A 17,279-nucleotide genomic window follows, 5' to 3' on the forward strand; every position below is an offset into this window, starting at 1 on the left:
CAAGACATATGTCAGATAGTAATTTTACAACTCACTCACAAACACACATTCTAAATCATCTTACTGCTATGGAAATATTTCCAAAGCAATGGTATTTTAATACAGCCATGCTACTTATTTGTAGAAAAAGCATTCCCCTGTTTTAGATAATGTAAGAAACAAAGTACACAGTACCCTAGATACCCTAACTGCATGCCAGAAATTATATTTTAGATTTAAAAGGAACCAAAAGAAACAATATGTTAAATCAGAACAAAGATTCTTTAAAAAGGAAGGGAAGAAATAACTTTGTAAGAAAGTCATTAAGGAAAAGTGATACCAAATTAATAGACAAAGGAAATCTATTAGACTTCCTAGGCCATGATATGAATAAGACAGTGGTGCCATTATGAACAAGACAGCTAAACAAAGGATGCATGATATAGCTAAATATTTGGCTGTTATTAATTGATATATATATATATCTAGAAAGAGGTCTCTATAATATACCATATAACTTAACTGAATTTTTATATAAAAAGTCAACCAAGACAAAAGGACATTGGAAAAACAGTAGGGTCCGCCCTACCCTTATACCCTACCGAATCTTCCAGGGGGTTCTTTTGATATTTACCTCTGTTTTTCTAAATACGCTTGATTTATCAAATTTAGATATTACCTATCGACATACTGCCAAGGAATGTAAGTATTTAGTTTCAACCTCTACCTCTGGCCTCCATACCCTACGTAATTTTATGACAATCTTTGTTTAAATAAAGAGTGAGTGTGAATGTAATACTGGACAGATACTACTGAGTGCTGAGCCAAGCAGAACAATAGGACCATGCACTCTTTCTCCCTACAAATTAATGACAACCTCATTTTTTCTACTTTCTATATATTTTTAACTTTTCCTCAAATGCTCCAGCATCTGTCACATGTCTATCAATACTTTCCATATGCTCAAACACATCAGATATTGTTTTTTCCCAGAGCCATACCTTCCCAGAACACTTTATTCTTTCTTCTGCTTCCCTCTGTGGTGGGACTCTCTAGACTAGGTACAGAGTTGTCACCTTGGGCTCTCCCTTGGCTCTTCTCTTTGACTGAATTCTGAGTCTTGGACCCGATTTCTTTTCCCTTCCTATTTAAGAGTACATTCACTAGTAACTTACGGGGGAAAAAAGGCTCATGAGAACTGAAATTCTGGTCACTTGCATGTCTAAAAATATCTTTATCCTAGACTCACATTTGACTGATAATATGGCTGAGAATAAAATTATAGGTTGGAAATCCTTTCCACTGAAGATATCTGAAGATACTGCTTAATGCATTTCTGTCTTCCTATGTTACTACTGTGATATGTAATGCTATTCTGATTCGTCCTTTGAATGTAACCTCTAGCTACTCTTGCTGGAAGCTTTTAGTACAGCCTCTGTATCCCCAGTTTACTGAAATTTCATAATCAGTCCTCTTGGTCTGTGTCTTTTTTATTATTCTATCATATCTTTCAACTTGCAATTCTATGATTCAGTTTGGAAAATGCTTTGGAAATCTGTTGGTATCATCTCCCACTATTTTCTCTGTCCTCTCATGCTCAAATTCCTATTAGTCAAATATTGGACCTCCTGGTCTATCTTTAATTTTTAAAATTATTTGTCTCCTATTTTCCTCATTTAATATGTTCTTTCTAATTCTTAGAAAATTGCTTCAACTTTACTTCCAATCTTTCCACTAATGTTTTTTTGGGGGGGGGGGATCATTTTTTATTTCCAAGAGTTATTTCTTATTTATTGAAAGAGTTTCAAAAGAGCATTCTGTTTTTTGAAGATGCAACATTTCATTTCTTAGAGATTAATACCTCTTCCCCTCTGCCCTACCCGCAGTTTCTTCCCCTCTGCTCTCTACCTTGTTTCTTTTATGTGTTTGTTTGGCCTCTCACTTTGGAGGCTTTCCTCAACTATCAGGTTATCCTTGGCTGTCCACTCCTTTTCATGGCATTAAGAAGCTATTGTAAGTTCACTGTTTGGCTCCATATCCCTACCCTTTTCATGCATCTGATATTCCTGGATCCAGAACCCTCAGCCTCCATTTTCTTGAAGAAAAAAATGCCCAGTTTCCTAGAGGGGGAAGTAGTAGTTTACATAGGATTCAACCACTTAATTTAAGACTTTCTTCAGCCTTTCCGATGGTGACGACCTCCCCACGAGAATATGCCTCTCTCAAAGGATCTCCTTCGTCCCTCTCCAGAAGAGGAGAAAAGGAAACACAAGAAGAAGAGCCTGGTGCAGAGCCCCAATTCCTATTTCATGGATGTGAAATGCTCAGGATGCTATAAAATCACCACTGTCTTTGGCCATGCACAAACAGTAGTTCTGTGTGTTGGCTGCTCTACTGTCCTCTGCCAGCCTACAGGAGGAAAAGCAAGGCTTACAGAAGGATGCTCCTTCAGACGGAAGCAGCACTAAAAGCCCCCAGAATCAAGATGAATGGGAAACCATCCCAATAAACACATTTTGGATTAAAAAAACTTTCTTCAACCATTACCTACTTTTAATCTCAAGCCTCATTCTTGTATTTTCACTTTTTACTACCAAATGTTGAGTCTTTTTGGAGGTTTTGTAAACTTGCTTGCTAGTCTCTGCAGACAACCCAGAGTGTACCTCCCTCTACTTGGCTAAATTATTTAACACTTTTCTACTAATTTTTTTATCTTCTAAAATTTTTTTTGTCTTTCTTGTCCCTGTGATCTTATACTCTTTTTTATTCTTTTATTATAATGTTAGTGCTATTTGAAAAGAAAGAAAATAAATGTATTAAGTCAAACTCCCATGTTTAACCAAAATACCCATGCAATAGTTTTAGATATTTTGAATAAAGTCATAAACATATTTACTAAACTTCTGTATACCATGAAACTCATTAGGATAAATAATAACCTTGGATAACAGAATCAGGGTTCAACATGATTTCAAAAGGACAGTATCAAGAGGAAACTAGGGACTTCCCTGGTGGCACAGTGGTTAAGAATCCGCCTGCCAATGCAGGGGACATGGGTTCAAGCCCTGGTCCGGGAAGATCCCACATGCCACGGAGCAACTAAGCCTGTGTGCCACAACTACTGAGTCTGCACACTAGAGCCCACAAGCAACAACTACTGAAGCCCGTGCACCTAGAGCCCGTGCTCTGCAACAAGAGAAGCCACCGCAATGAGAATCCCGCGCACCACAATGAAGAGTAGCCCTCGCTCACCGCAACTAGAGAAAGCCCGCGCACAGCAACGAAGACCCAACGCAGCCAAAAATGAATAAATAAATTAATTAATTTTTTAAAATGAGGAAACTAAACAGGGCAAATTTTTAAAAAATCTCTCACTAAAATTAAGCAATTACCAGTTATATAAATATGAAACTAGAAACCTAGTTTCACAAAAAACAGGGAGTTTTAGTTTATCATGAGTTACTTACGTGACTTCCTGTAACAAATTTTAAAAGAAAAGAAAAACTATAATCTTAGGATACATTAATGGAAAGCAGACCAGACCAAGGGACAAAACTACTGTATATTCTGAGTGGTTGTCAATAACTCTAACGTCACATTTGAGAAAGGAAATCAACTAAATATCATTTAGAAAACGGATCCCAGGATATTGAGAGCTTCTAAAGCTAAGTTTTGTGGAAAATGGTAAAGATAAGAGGAATACTCAAAATGTTCAATGGAAGAACATTATAGCTGCTATCGAATAGCTGAAGAATTGTCCTTTACAATCAAGTAGCTCTATACTGTTCAAGATAACCAACCTAGGAGAAGTGGAGACAATGTGTTTAAGACAGATTTGGCTTAAATAAATGTGTAAAGCTGTGCGCTCTCCCCATTACTGGTCAGCCAGTCTCTCCAATATCAGCGATGTCATAGAGTAGATTCTTCCATTGAGAAGGAGCTTTAACTAGATGACATTAAGTTTGGTTCCACTAAAGGAAGACAGAAATAAAGAAACCAAGAGTCAAAGAAGGTCATTATATAATGATAAAGGGGGTCGATTCATCAAGAAGATACAACAAGTGTAAATATTTATGCACCCAACACTGGAGCACCTAAATATATAAAGCAAATATAACAGAACTAAAAGGAGAAACGAACAGCAATACAATAGTAGCAGGGGATTTTAATACCTCACTCTCAATAACAGATAGATCTTCCAGAGAATTAATAAGGGAACAGAAGATTTTAACAACATCATAGACTAAATGAATCTAATAAACATACACAGAACAGTCCATCCAATGGCAGCAAAATACACATTCTTCTCAAGCATACACAGAACATTCTCCAAGACAGAACATATGTTAGGCCACAAAACAAATTTCAACAAGATCAGTAAGACAGAAACCATATCAAGTATCTTTCCTGATCACAATGGTATTCAGACGTGTGTTTTCCAACACTCAAGCAATACCCGATTTCTTAGCAGACACTGAATGGGTGTCCTACAAATTTAACTCAATTCTGACACTCTCTACCAGGAGATAGCATCAGATCTCACAGGTTAAAGGCCCAGTCCCACAAGTGTCCCCCACTTCAGACACCAATTGCAAGTCCAGGGTGTTACTTTGTGCTTCTGACCAACTGGCTATAAATTGAAGGTTCCTGCAACCCACTTCTCAGGTTCAATTACTTTGCTAGAAGTGGTGCACAGAACTCAGAGAAACATTAACTTATGCCTCTCAGCTTTTTTTTTTTAAATTTACTTAATTTACTTTTTATTTATTTTTTGCCACGTTGGGTCTTTGTTGCTGCGTGCGGGCTTTCTCTAGTTGCGGTGAGCAGGTCTACTCATCGTCCTCAGGCTACAGGCTCAGGGGTTCAGCAGTTCTGGCTCGCGGGCTGTAGAGCACAGGCTCAGTAGTTGTGGCGCACAGGCTTAGTTGCTCCGTGGCATGTGGGATCTTCCTGGACCAGGGCTCGAACCCGTGTCCCCTGCCTGCATTGGCAGGCGGATTCTTAACCACTGTGCCGCCAGGGAAGCCCTCTCAGCTTATTTAAAGGATTCAGATGAACAGCCAGATAAAGAGGTAACACAGGGTGAGGTCTGCAAGGGTCCTGAGTGCAGGAGCTTCTGTTGCCATAAGAACTGGGGTGCACCACCCCTCTGGCATGCAGATGCTACCAACATGGAAGATCTCTGAACCTCATCCTTTTGGGTGTTTTTAATGGAGGCTCCAATACACAGACATAATTGATTATACCACAGGCCATTGGTGACTGCTTTAACCTTCAGCTCCTCTCTCCTCCCCAGAGGTGGGGAAGGGGGAAATGGGGAGTGGAACTGAAAGTTCCAACCCTCTAATCATAGTTGGCTCCCCTGGCAACTGGTCTCCATCATTCAGTTACCTAGGGGCCTTCAAAAATTCACCTTATTAACAAACTCAGGTGTGGTTGAAAGGGGCTTGTTGTAAATAAAAAGACACCCATTTCACCCTTATGGCTTTGAACTGAGAACAAAAGATGTTCCCACTGCTCACTTAGGAAATTACAAGGGTTTTTGGGAGTTGTGAGTCAGGAGTCAAGAACGAAGACCAAAATACATAAGTGTTATAAATCACAATATCACAGGCATGAAACTAGAAATCAGTAACAGAAGGAAAATTGGAAAATTTACAAATATGTGGAAATCAATCAACACACTACTGAACAACCAATAGATCAAAGAAGAAATCAAAAGGGAAATCAAAACATATCTTGAGACAAACAAAAATGGAAACACAACAAACCAAAACTTATGGGATGCAGCAAAAACAGTTTTAAGAGGAATGTTTATAGCTATAAATGCCTACATTAAGAAAAAAGAAAGATCCCAAATAAACAACCAACATTTCACCTCAAGCAACTAGAAAAAGAACAAACTAAGTCCAAAGTCAGCAAAAAGCAATAATAAAGATTAGAGCAGAAATAACCGAAATGGAGAAAGGAAACCAATATAAAAGATTAACGAAACTAACACTTGGTTCTTTAAAAAGATAAACAAAATTGACAAACCTATAGCTAGACTAACCAAGGGAAAAGAGAGGACTCAAATAAAATTGTAAATGAAAAAAAAGAAAAAAATTGTAAATGAAAGAGGAGACATTACAACTGATACCACAGAAATATAAAGGATTATAAGAGACTACCATGAACAATTATACCCCAATAAAATGGACAACCTACAGGAAATGGATAAATTCCTAGAAGCATGACCACTTACTGTTAAGGTAATTAAACAAGGAGGCATAATTAGGGTTTAATTGTCTGAGGTGGCTCTAATGCCTTGGTAGCCCACGTTGCAAACCAAAACCTAAGCCAGCGTAAATGCACTGGAATCTGAGAAAATGAAACTTAAGAACAATCCCAAATAAGGCAACTGCTTAAGATACAGCCAATCAAATAACTACTTTGCTTCGGTGTCTTGTCTATAAAAACCATGCCCGTAGCTCCTGTGCATGGAGCACTTCTAAAATCGCTTCTGGACTGGTGCTATGCAATTCAAATTAATGTTTGCTCAAGTAAACTCTTCAACATTTTAATGTGCAACAGGTTTTTGTTTTTTTTTTTTAACACTTCCAAGACTGAATCATGAAGATGTAGAAAATTTGAATAGACAAATAATGAGTATGGAGACTGAATCGGTAATCAAAACCTCCCAACAAAGAAAAGCACAAGACTAGATGGTTTCACTGGAAAATTCTAGGAAGCATATAAGAAAGAACTAATGTCAATCCTGTTCAAACTCTTCTCCAAAAATTGAAGAGGAGAAATCACTCCCAAACTCATTTTATGAAGCCAGCATTACCCAAAGCCAGAGAAGGAAACTACAAGAAAACTATAGGCCAATATCCCTGATGAATTTAGATGCAAAAATTCTCAGTAAAATAAGAGCAAACCACATTCAACAGCACATTAAAAAAATCATACACCATGATCAAATGGGATTTATCCCTGTGATACAAGGACGGTTCAATGCACACAAATTAATCAATGTGATAAACCACATTAACAGAATGAAAGACCAAAATGATATGATCTGAATAGATACAGAAAAAAACACTGAACAAAATTCAACATCATTTCATGATAAAAAACCATCTACAAGCTGGATATAGAAGGAATGTACCTCAACATAATAAAGGCCATATTTGACAAGCCCACAGCTGACTTCACAATGGTGAAAGGCTGACAGCTTTTCCCCTAAGATCGGAAACAAGACAAAGGTAATCTAAACACTCCTAGTCAACACAGTACTGGAAGTCCCAACCACAGCAATTAGGTAGGAAAGACATAAAAGGCATCCAAATCAGAAGGAAGAAGTAAAAGTATCTCTGTTTGCAGATGACATGATTTTATACAGAAAAATCTTAAAGACTACACCATAAAACCATTAGAACTAATAATTCATTAAAGCTGCAGGTTACAAAATCAGCATACAAAAATCAGTTGCACTTCTATACACTAAGAACAAACTAGATGAAAATAAACAATCTCATTTAAAATAATATAAAAAAATAAAATACCTAATAACTCTCCCAGACTTCAGACAATACTATAAAGCTACAGTGATCAAAACAGTGTGGTACTGGTACAAAAACAGACATATGGATCAATGGAACAGAATAGAAAGCCCAGAAATAAATCCACACACTTATGGTCAATTAATCTTTGACAAAGGAGGCAAGAATATAAAATGGGAAAAAGACAGTCTCTTCATCCAGTGGTGCTGGGAAAGTTGGACAGCTGCATGTAAATCAATGAAGTTAGAACACACCCTCACACCATGCACAAAAATAAACTCAAAATGGCTTAAAGATAAGACATGAAACCTTAAAACTCCTAGAAGAGAGCATAGGCAAAACATTCTTCTGACAAAAATAGTACCAATGTTTTCTTAGGTCAGTCTCCCAAGGCAATAGAAATAAAAACAAAAATAAACAAACAGGACCTAAGCAAACTTACAAGCTTTTGCACAGCAAGGGAAACCATTTAAAAAAAAAAAAAAAAAAAGACAACCTATGGAATGGGAAAAAATATTTGCAAATGATGCAACCAACAAGGGCTTAATTTCTGAAATATACAAACAGTTCATACAACTCAACAACAAAAAAACAAACAATCCAATCAAAAAATGGGCAAAAGACCTTAATAGACATTTCTCCAAAGACATACAGATGGCCAGTAGGCACACTGAAAGATGCTCAACGTCACTAATTATTAGAGAAATGCAAATCAAAAATACAGTGAGGTACCACCTCACACCAGTCAGAATGGCCACCATTAAAAAGTCTACAAATAACAAATGCTGGAGAGGGTGTGGAGAAAAGGGAACCCTCCTACACTGTTGGTGGGAATATAAATTGGTGCAGCCACTACGGAAAACAGTATGGAGGTTCCTCAGGAAACTAAAAATGGAATTACCATATGATCCAGCAATCCCACTTCCTGGTCATATACCCGGACAAAACTATAACCCAAAAAGATACATGCACCCCTATGTTCATAGCAGCACTATTCACAATAGCTAAGACATGGAAACAACCTAAATGTCCATCAACAGATGAATGGATAAAGAAGGTGTAGTACATATATACAATGAAATATTACTCAGCCATAAAAAAGAATGAAATAATGGCATCTACAGCAACATGGATGCAACAAGAGATTATCATACTAAGTGAAGTAAGTCAGAAAGAGAAAGACAAATACCATATGATATCACTTGTATGTGGAATCTAAAATATGGCATAAATGAACCCATCTACAAAACAGAAACAGACTCACAGACATAGAGATCAGACCTGTGGTTGCCAAGGGGGAGGGGGGAAGGGAGAGGGATGGACTGGGAATTTGGCGTTGGTAGATGCAAACTATTACATTTAGAATGGATAAACAACAAGGTCCTACTGTATAGCACAGGGAACTATACCCAATACCCTGGGATAAGCCATAATGGAAAAGAATATTTTAAGAAGAATGTCTATACGTATAAAACTGAGTCACTTTGCCATACAGCAGATTGCCACAACACTGTAAATCAACTACACTGCAATTAAAAAAATTAAAAATGAAATAAAATACCTAGCAATAAATTTAACCAAGGAGGTGAAAGATCTGTACATAAAAACTGTAAGGCATTGATGAGAAAAATTGAAGACAGAAATAAATGGAAATATATCCATGTTTATGGACTGGAACAATTAATATTGTTAAAATGTCCGTACCACCCAAAGTGATCTACATATGCAATGCAATCTCTATCAAAATTCCAATGGCATTTTTCACAGAAATAGAAAATCAATCCTAAAATTTATATGGAACCACAAAAGATCCTGAATAGCCAAAGTCATCTTGAGAGAGAAGAACAAAGCTGGAGGCATCACACTTCCCGACCTGAAACTACATTACAAAGCTTTAGTAATCAAAACGTTATGTACTGGCATAAAAACAGACACACAGACCAATGGAACAGAATCAAGAGCCCAGACATAAACCCATGAATATACGGTCAACTAATATTTGAAAAGGGAGCCAAGAAGACTCAATGGGGAAAAGACAGTCTCTTCAATAGTAGGTACTGGGAAAACTGTATATTCACATGCAGAAGAATAAAATTAGACCTCTATATTATATCACTCACAAAAATTAACTCAAAATGGATTAAAGACTTAAATAAATGTAAGGCCTAAAACTCCTAGAAGAAAATATAGTGAAAATGCTCCTTAACATTGGTCTTGGCAATGATTTTTTTGGATATGACACCAAAAGCACAGAAGGAAAGCAAAAAACAAGTGGGACTACATCAAACTAAAAAGCTTCTGCACAGCAAAAGAAACAACCAACAAAATGAAAAGGCAACCTATAAAATGGGAGAAAACATTTGTAAACTATATATCTGATAAGGGATTATGATCCAAAATATATAAAGAACTCATACAATAATAACAAAAATAAATAAATAAGTAAATAAAAATGGGCAAAGGATCAGAACAGAAATTTTTCCAAAGTATATGAAAAGGTGTTCAACATCATCAGGGAAACACAAGTCAAAACCACAATGAGACATCACCTCACATTTGTTAGAATCACTATAATCAAAAAGACATGAGATAATAAGTACTGGTGAGGTGGAGAAAAGCGAACCCTTGAGCAGTGTTAGTGTGAATGTAAATTGGTACAGCCACTATGGAAAACAGTATGGAAGTTCCTCATAAAATTAAAGACAAAACTGCCATATAATTCAGCAATCCCACTTGAGGTATATATCCAAGGAAATGAAATTACTATTTCAAAGAGATATCTGCACCTCCATGTTCACTGCAGCATTATTTACAATAGCCAAGATATGGAAACAATCTAAGTGTCTGTCAACAGATTAATGGATAAAGAAAACATTGGTATATATATACAACGGAATATTATTCAGCCACAAAAAAGAAGGAAATCCTGCCTTTTACAACAACATGGATGAACCTAGAAGGCATGGTGCTAAGTCAAATAAATCAGAGAAAGACAAATACCGTATAATCTCAAAAGTGGTGGTTGCCAGGGTCTGAGGAGTGGGGGAAATGAGAGAAGGTGGTTAAAGGGTACAAATATCCAGTTACAAGCCGAATAAATTCTGTAAATCTAATCTACAGCATGGTGACTACAGTGAACATTACTATACTGTATACTTGAAAGTTGCTGAGAGTAGATCTTAAATGTTCTCCCACAAAACAAACATCACTGGGACTTCCCTGGCAGTCCCGTGGTTAAGACTCTGTTTCCACTGCAGGGGGCAGGGGTTTGATCCCTGGTCAGGGAACAAGGATCCCACATGCCACGCAGCACGGCCAAAATAAAATAAAATAAAAACACATTCAAAACAAACATCATTAACTATGTGAGGTGACAGATGTGTTAACTAACCTTACTGTGGTAGCCGCAAAATACACTATGTCAAATCATCATGCTGTGTACCTTAAACTCACACAATGTTATATGTCAATTATATCTCAGTAAAGCTGGATACAAAAAGAGAAAGAAACCAAAGAGGGAACCAATATAAATAAAGAAATGTAATTTACACAGGCATACAGAATATACTAAAATAGGTTTACATTTAGTTATTTTTCTTAAACATTAAAAAAGAATCAAAATTAGGACTTCCCTGGTGGTCCAGTGGTAAAGAATCTGCCTTACAATGCAGGGGACGCGGGTTCAATCCCTGGTCAGGGAACTACGATCCCACATGCTGCAGGGCAACTAACTACTGAGCTCGCGCGCCTCAACTAGAGAGCCCATGTGCCGCAAACTACAGAGCCCACGCGCTCTGGAACCAGAGCGCCACAACTACAGAGCCCATGCGCCCTGGAGCCTGTGCGCCACAACTAGAGAAGAGAAAAGTCGCACACCACAACTAGAGAGAAGCCCGCGTGCCGCAACGAGATATCCCACATGCCTCAACGAAGATCCCACCTGCCACAAGTAAGACCCGATGCAGCCAAAAATAAATAAATAAATAAATAAATAATGAATAAATCTTAAAAAAAAATCAAAATTAAAATCAATACAGACTGAGAAAAAGCAGGCCAGTGTCATTACTGGATGTACAAACAAATTAGGACTTAGCCTAGAACACAGGCTTGATAACTCTGTTCTTTGGCAGTATGCTTGACCTTATCTCCCCAAACCAGTGGTGACCCAAGACAAAACAAAAACTATTAGGACAATGATATTTTTCATAAATCTACATGCATTCCATTTTTAAATGCTGGGATTATACCCTTTAGATTTGGTTTAAATTAATCTGTATTTTGTTTTAAAATATCAATGGTATATGACACATTTAAAAAAATGTTAGCAACCTTTTATTAGTTAACCCCCTCCCTTTTTTTCTCCCCATTTTACTAATCCAAGGCTTTTGTAGATTTCCTAGAATGTATGTTTTATGGGACAGTTCTATAAAGAGTTTGGTCATGAATGACTTTACGAGGTTGTCTGCCAACAGCCATAAAAAATGAACAAAAACATGTTTACAGATTTTTTTTTAAAAAATCAACACTGATAGGCACAAGCCTGTTGATACATAAGTAGAATTTTAAATTCAGCTATCTTTTCTCTGGAGCCTTCTCTTACTAGAAGGAAGACTCTAATCTCTTACCTGCCTGATGGAATTCTGGAACTAGGTGAGGGAAGGAGACTAGCAGGTTCCACTGTTCGCTGTGGCATCTTAGCCTCATTTGCCTCTGGGCTTATTAGGGTCCTAGGTCCTGAACTTCTCATGTTCAATTCCTCCAAAGAATAATGTCCTGACTTCTGTAAGTCTGATGGCAGTCATTCAACTGATCAGGGTGCAAGGGGTGAGTATGGGGGTGGGGGTGGTGGCAGAGAGGGGTCCATCCCCCATTATAGATTTTTCAGACAATGCTCCCTGTTCTCAGCCTCCATCTGTGGTACATGGTACTTCCATGTACTGAGCTTTTCAGGGGTCTTGCAGACAAATCATGATCTGTCTCTTGCCAGTATTCTCCTCTATAGAGTTTGACCTTCCTCTCCTCTGTTAGGCCACTTACTACTTCTTTTTGCTTTCCTTCTTCTTTACAAGTAGGATTACAGATGTCTTATCCTTTCAAAATGGAGTTTATATTCCTGTCTTTAGGTGATTTTCAAAAAAGCCTGAAAATAATTTTACTTTGCTGTCTTAAAACCTGAAAGGGATGGTTTTTGTAATCTTTTAAGTCAAATAACCTTGAAATAGAGCCAACTACTGTTCAAGAGCTAAATGTTTATGTTTGATAATAACCCCCAAAGGATAACACTATTGAAACCAAGAACTCAAATGCTCGGTTAAATTAGACTACTACCTCTTTTTCAAACAAAGCCTATACTTTCTCATCCCTATGGCTTTATGTCTTCTACCTAGAAATCAATCCATTTTTTAAATGCTCTGCTCCAATTTCATATCCTCCATGAAAGCTTCGCTGATCCTCTCTCCTAGAAGGGAATGCCTTTTTCCCACTTCAGGTTTTCATGAGGAAGAACTTTCCCTAAACACACTCCTGACTTCTCTGTACTTCTTTACTTACAGAGACAGAGTGACTTATCTGACCCTATCTGACTAGTTAATCTTAGAAGAGTGAAGAGCAAACTTGGCCCATCTCTGTGCTCTACCTTTCCAAGGTGTGGAGCAAGCATTCGTCGCTTATTTAGGGCCAGACTCTCCCTTGCATAGGGAGGCTTGAGTCAATATAGCACTGCTTGGAGGCAGGTTGGTCTACCTAAAGGACTTCACTTAAAAGGCACAATTTGGCACACGTACTCAAAGTTGTATCCTCCAACCTTGTCTCTGTTAGTAATAAAAGTGGTATTTTGACCCCTACCTGCTACTCTTGTTTTCTTTCTTTGTTCAGAACTTCAGAAAGGATAAGGGATGCTTTACCTGAAACCTCTTCAGAAATCCCAATAATCTCTAGGCGGAAATGTTTTCCTACTTTCCTATAATCCAGAACTTTGCTTATAGTTCTATTATAGATCTTAAATTTTTTCTTATTGTGTTGACAATCTTCTAACCTACTAGGCTGTAAGCTTTTAGAAAGTGGATTAGGGCTTCCCTGGTGGCGCAGTGGTTGAGAATCCGCCTGCCAATGCAGGGGACACGGGTTCAAGCCCTGGTCTGGGACACCGCGATGAAGAGTGGCCCCCGCTCGCTGCAACTAGAGAAAGCCCTCGCACAGAAACGAAGACCCAACACAGCCAAAAATAAATTAATTAATTAATTTTTAAAAAAAAACAAACAAAAAAAAGAAAGTGGATTAACCACAGTGCCTTACACATGACAAACCATAATATAAATATTTGTTGCACTGACTGACTGAAGGGCTAAATGTTTCTTTAAACTAAAAGCAAAGAGAATTTTATGGTTTCTAGCTATTTCAGGTTCTACTCATTCTAAAGTCACAGCAAGTGCATATCAAAGACTGCCAGATTATAATTAATCTTATAACTAAGATGTTGTTTTCCCTTGTCAAATTTCCTCTGCAATACACTGGGTCATTATCACCAGTTCTGTTTTTTGTCTGCATCCTCTAGGATTTTTAAAAGCTAATTAGGGGCTTCCCTGGTGGCATAGTGGTTAAGAATCCGCCTGCCAATGCAGGGGACACGGGTTCAAGCCCTGGTCCGGGAAGATCCCACATGCCATGGAGCAACTAAGCCCGTGTGCCACAACTACTGAGCCCGCGCTCTAGAGCCTGCAAGCCACGACTACTGAGCCCGCGAGCCACAACTACTGAAGCCCGCATGCCTAGAGCCTGTTCTCCGCAACAAGAGAAGCCACCACAATGAGAAGCCTGCGCACCGCAACGAAGAGTAGCCCCCACTCGCCGCAACTAGAGAAAGCCCATGAGCAGCAACGAAGACCCAACGCAGCCAAAAATAACTAACTAAATAAATAAATTTATTAAAAAAATAAAAAATAAAGCTAATTATACATCCTATAAACCTAAAATTGAAAATAATTCAGTTTACACTGAGGAGATGAATTCAAATGAAATGGATAGAATCTAAGCTGATATCTCAAGATACCTTTCTATAATATAGGACAAAGACAATAACCACTCAAATTCACTGTATTAATTAATCATCATCAGTAACAGAAGTGGTTAAAAATAAGTAGTACGTAAAAATGATTAGGAGACAACATGGCCAAACTAGTGGTTGTGGTCACTCTTCTGCAGAATAAAAATTAGAAATTGAGAAAGTACATTTTTAGTATAATTGGAGTATTTCAAAATTAGGGAGCCAGAATCGGGTTTCCTCTAAAACCTCAGATCAATAGCGTACTCAGAGGTGACACCAACAAAAATGGTGGAATAAGGAATTTTGAAATCCCACCTCCCCATAAAAGTAACCAAAAAACTGACAAAATCAAATATTTTTGAACTTCAGAAACTAACCGAAGGCTTGCAACAGTCCAAGGAGTGAATATTCAAGAACAAAGGCTGAATCTCAGTAAGAACAGAGAGCTTTGTGGCATTTTAAGTTACCCCAACCCCCAGATTTGCAGTAGCACTATCTTGAAAATAACAGCCTGCACTGCTGGGAACTGAGGAACCAGAACGTATCTCATTTTCAAAGTGTTGTAATTATTTGTCTTGACCTGTCTGGCTGCTCCCTGGAAGATCAGCTCAAAAGGCTCGTCTTTATTTTGCCCGACTCAAAAGGGGCCTAGTGCTAAAGAAATTACTCCACTTTGTTCAAAACATTTATAGGCAAATGTTTTAGTCACTGCTGCCTAAGGAACAGATAACAACTGGGGCAAACGATAGACTAACCAAAGAGCTTGAGGGGAAAGGGCTAGAGAATGAGATGTCCATAAGGGTACTGAAAAGCCCCTATATCCTGGGAATCTAGAAGGTCACATGCATGCCCAGGGTTGTGCACACACTCAGGAACAACCTGAGAAGACCCTAAGCTATCACTTCTGGTTGATCTTGAGGCATTGCAGAAACAGGAAGTGAAGGCTAAGGCATAATTGTAAACTGCCTGGCTGAGTGTTGAAGGCATGCCCTAACATGTACAAGAGGCCCCTCAGCAAAGACTGAGAGAATTTCTGGTTCCAGATGTTTAAGGAAATCTCTGTACAATCATTAGCTGACTACTAAACTGATGGAACAGAGATTTCAGTGGCCACACACGACAAAGAATACAGAGTTTATAGAACTAGTTCAGAAAAAGACACTAACAAACAAACAATACTACTACAATAAGCAGCATCAACAAACCCAGGAGGGGAGAGAATGTGATTTCTAGAGTTGCCATATTTTAATACTCAGAATGTTCAGTTTTCAACAAAAAATTACAAAGCATGCAAAGAAATAATTTGCAAATTATATGATACGGGTCTAGTATTCAAAATAAAGGACTTTCACAACTGAACAATAAAAATACAAATAACCCAATTTAAAAATGTGCAAAGAATATGAATAAACACTTCTCCAAAGAAGATATACAAATGGCCAACAAGCACATGAAATGCTCAACATCATTAGTCATTAGGGAAATACAAAGCTAAACCACAATGAGATACCACCTCATACCCACTAGGATGTTATAATTTGAGAAAAAGAAAAAAAAAAGGGAAAAGAATAACTGTAAGAATATGGAGAAATCTGAACCATTGTACATTGCTGGTGGGAACGCAAAATGGGCAGTTGCTGTGGAAAATAGTTTGGCACTTCCTCAAAACGTTAAACATACGAATTACAACATGACCCAGCAATTCCACTCCTAAGTACATACCCAGAAGAACTGAAAAAACGTTTCAAACACATACTTATTCATAAGAATATTCACAGCAGCTCTATACGCAACAGCCGCAAGGTGGAAACAACCAAAATACCTGTTAATAAATGAATGGATAAACAAAATGTGGTATATCCATACAACGCATTATTCAGCCATAAAAAGGTAAACATGCTAAAACATGGATGAACCTTGAAAACATTATGCAAAGTAAAGAAGCCAGTCACAAAAAACCACATACTATATGATTCCATTCATATGAAAGTCAGAAAAGAGAAATCTACAGAGACTGAAAGCAGATGAGTGGCTGCTTAGAACAAGGGAGTGATAGTGGATAAGGAGTAATGGATAAAGGGTACAAGTTTCTTTCTGAAGTGCAGAAAATGTTCCAGAATTGATTGTGGTGATAGTCTGCACATATCTGTGCAGCCACCAGATTGTATACTATAAAAAAGAGAACTTTCTTGTAATGTGAATTATATCTCAATAAAAAATATAATTTAAAAATGTGTACTCCATAAGCTCTTTGAAGAAGAAAGATAAAAATAAATTCACAGGAAACTTCTCCTCAGTAACAACAGAACTTGGAAGATGATGGAGAAATATCTTTAGAGTGCTCAGGGAAAATAACTGCAACTGAGAACTTTGTACCCAGCCCACCCTAGATGACCCTAGCAATGAGGAGGAATAAAAGATGTTTCCACACATAAGTAATTAGGTAAGTTCACCACTTAGGTCCACGGTAAAAGAACCTTTTTAAAAGGATCTACTTTCAGAAGAAGAAAAGTGAACCAGGTACTTCTCTTGCTTTTGGGAGTAATGGACCAGATTATTTTCATGAACCTTCTAAGGACCACTAAAAACTTTGGTGAAATATTAAAAATAATGACAATAATAATAGTAGATTTTTTTAAAGCACGGAAAGAGCAAAAAATAGTATAAAGAACTACCAGTCCAAAATCTAGAATGTGAGAACCCAAAGTAAGCCC

At 37.7% G+C, this 17,279-nt stretch overlaps 2 protein-coding genes across 2 annotated transcripts in view; one reads left to right on the forward strand and one right to left on the reverse strand.

The window, feature by feature from the left end:
• FBXL20 (F-box and leucine rich repeat protein 20) overlaps positions 1–17,279 on the reverse strand; it is a 114,454-nt gene that overhangs the window by 76,886 nt on the left and 20,289 nt on the right.
• LOC118886644 (40S ribosomal protein S27-like) lies at positions 1,910–2,509 on the forward strand. Its single transcript, XM_036836677.1, has one exon. It carries the CDS (start codon positions 2,193–2,195, stop codon positions 2,445–2,447), a length of 255 nt encoding a protein of 84 aa, XP_036692572.1. The 5' UTR covers positions 1,910–2,192; the 3' UTR covers positions 2,448–2,509.

The sequence above is a fragment of the Balaenoptera musculus genome, chromosome 20 (assembly GCF_009873245.2).
Source record: "Balaenoptera musculus isolate JJ_BM4_2016_0621 chromosome 20, mBalMus1.pri.v3, whole genome shotgun sequence".
Lineage (NCBI taxonomy): Eukaryota > Metazoa > Chordata > Mammalia > Artiodactyla > Balaenopteridae > Balaenoptera > Balaenoptera musculus.

Coding starts and splice junctions, on each gene's coding strand:
- LOC118886644 (XM_036836677.1), top strand. CDS start 2,193: ATGCCTCTCTCAAAGGATCTCCTTCGTCCCTCTCCAGAAGAGGAGAAA.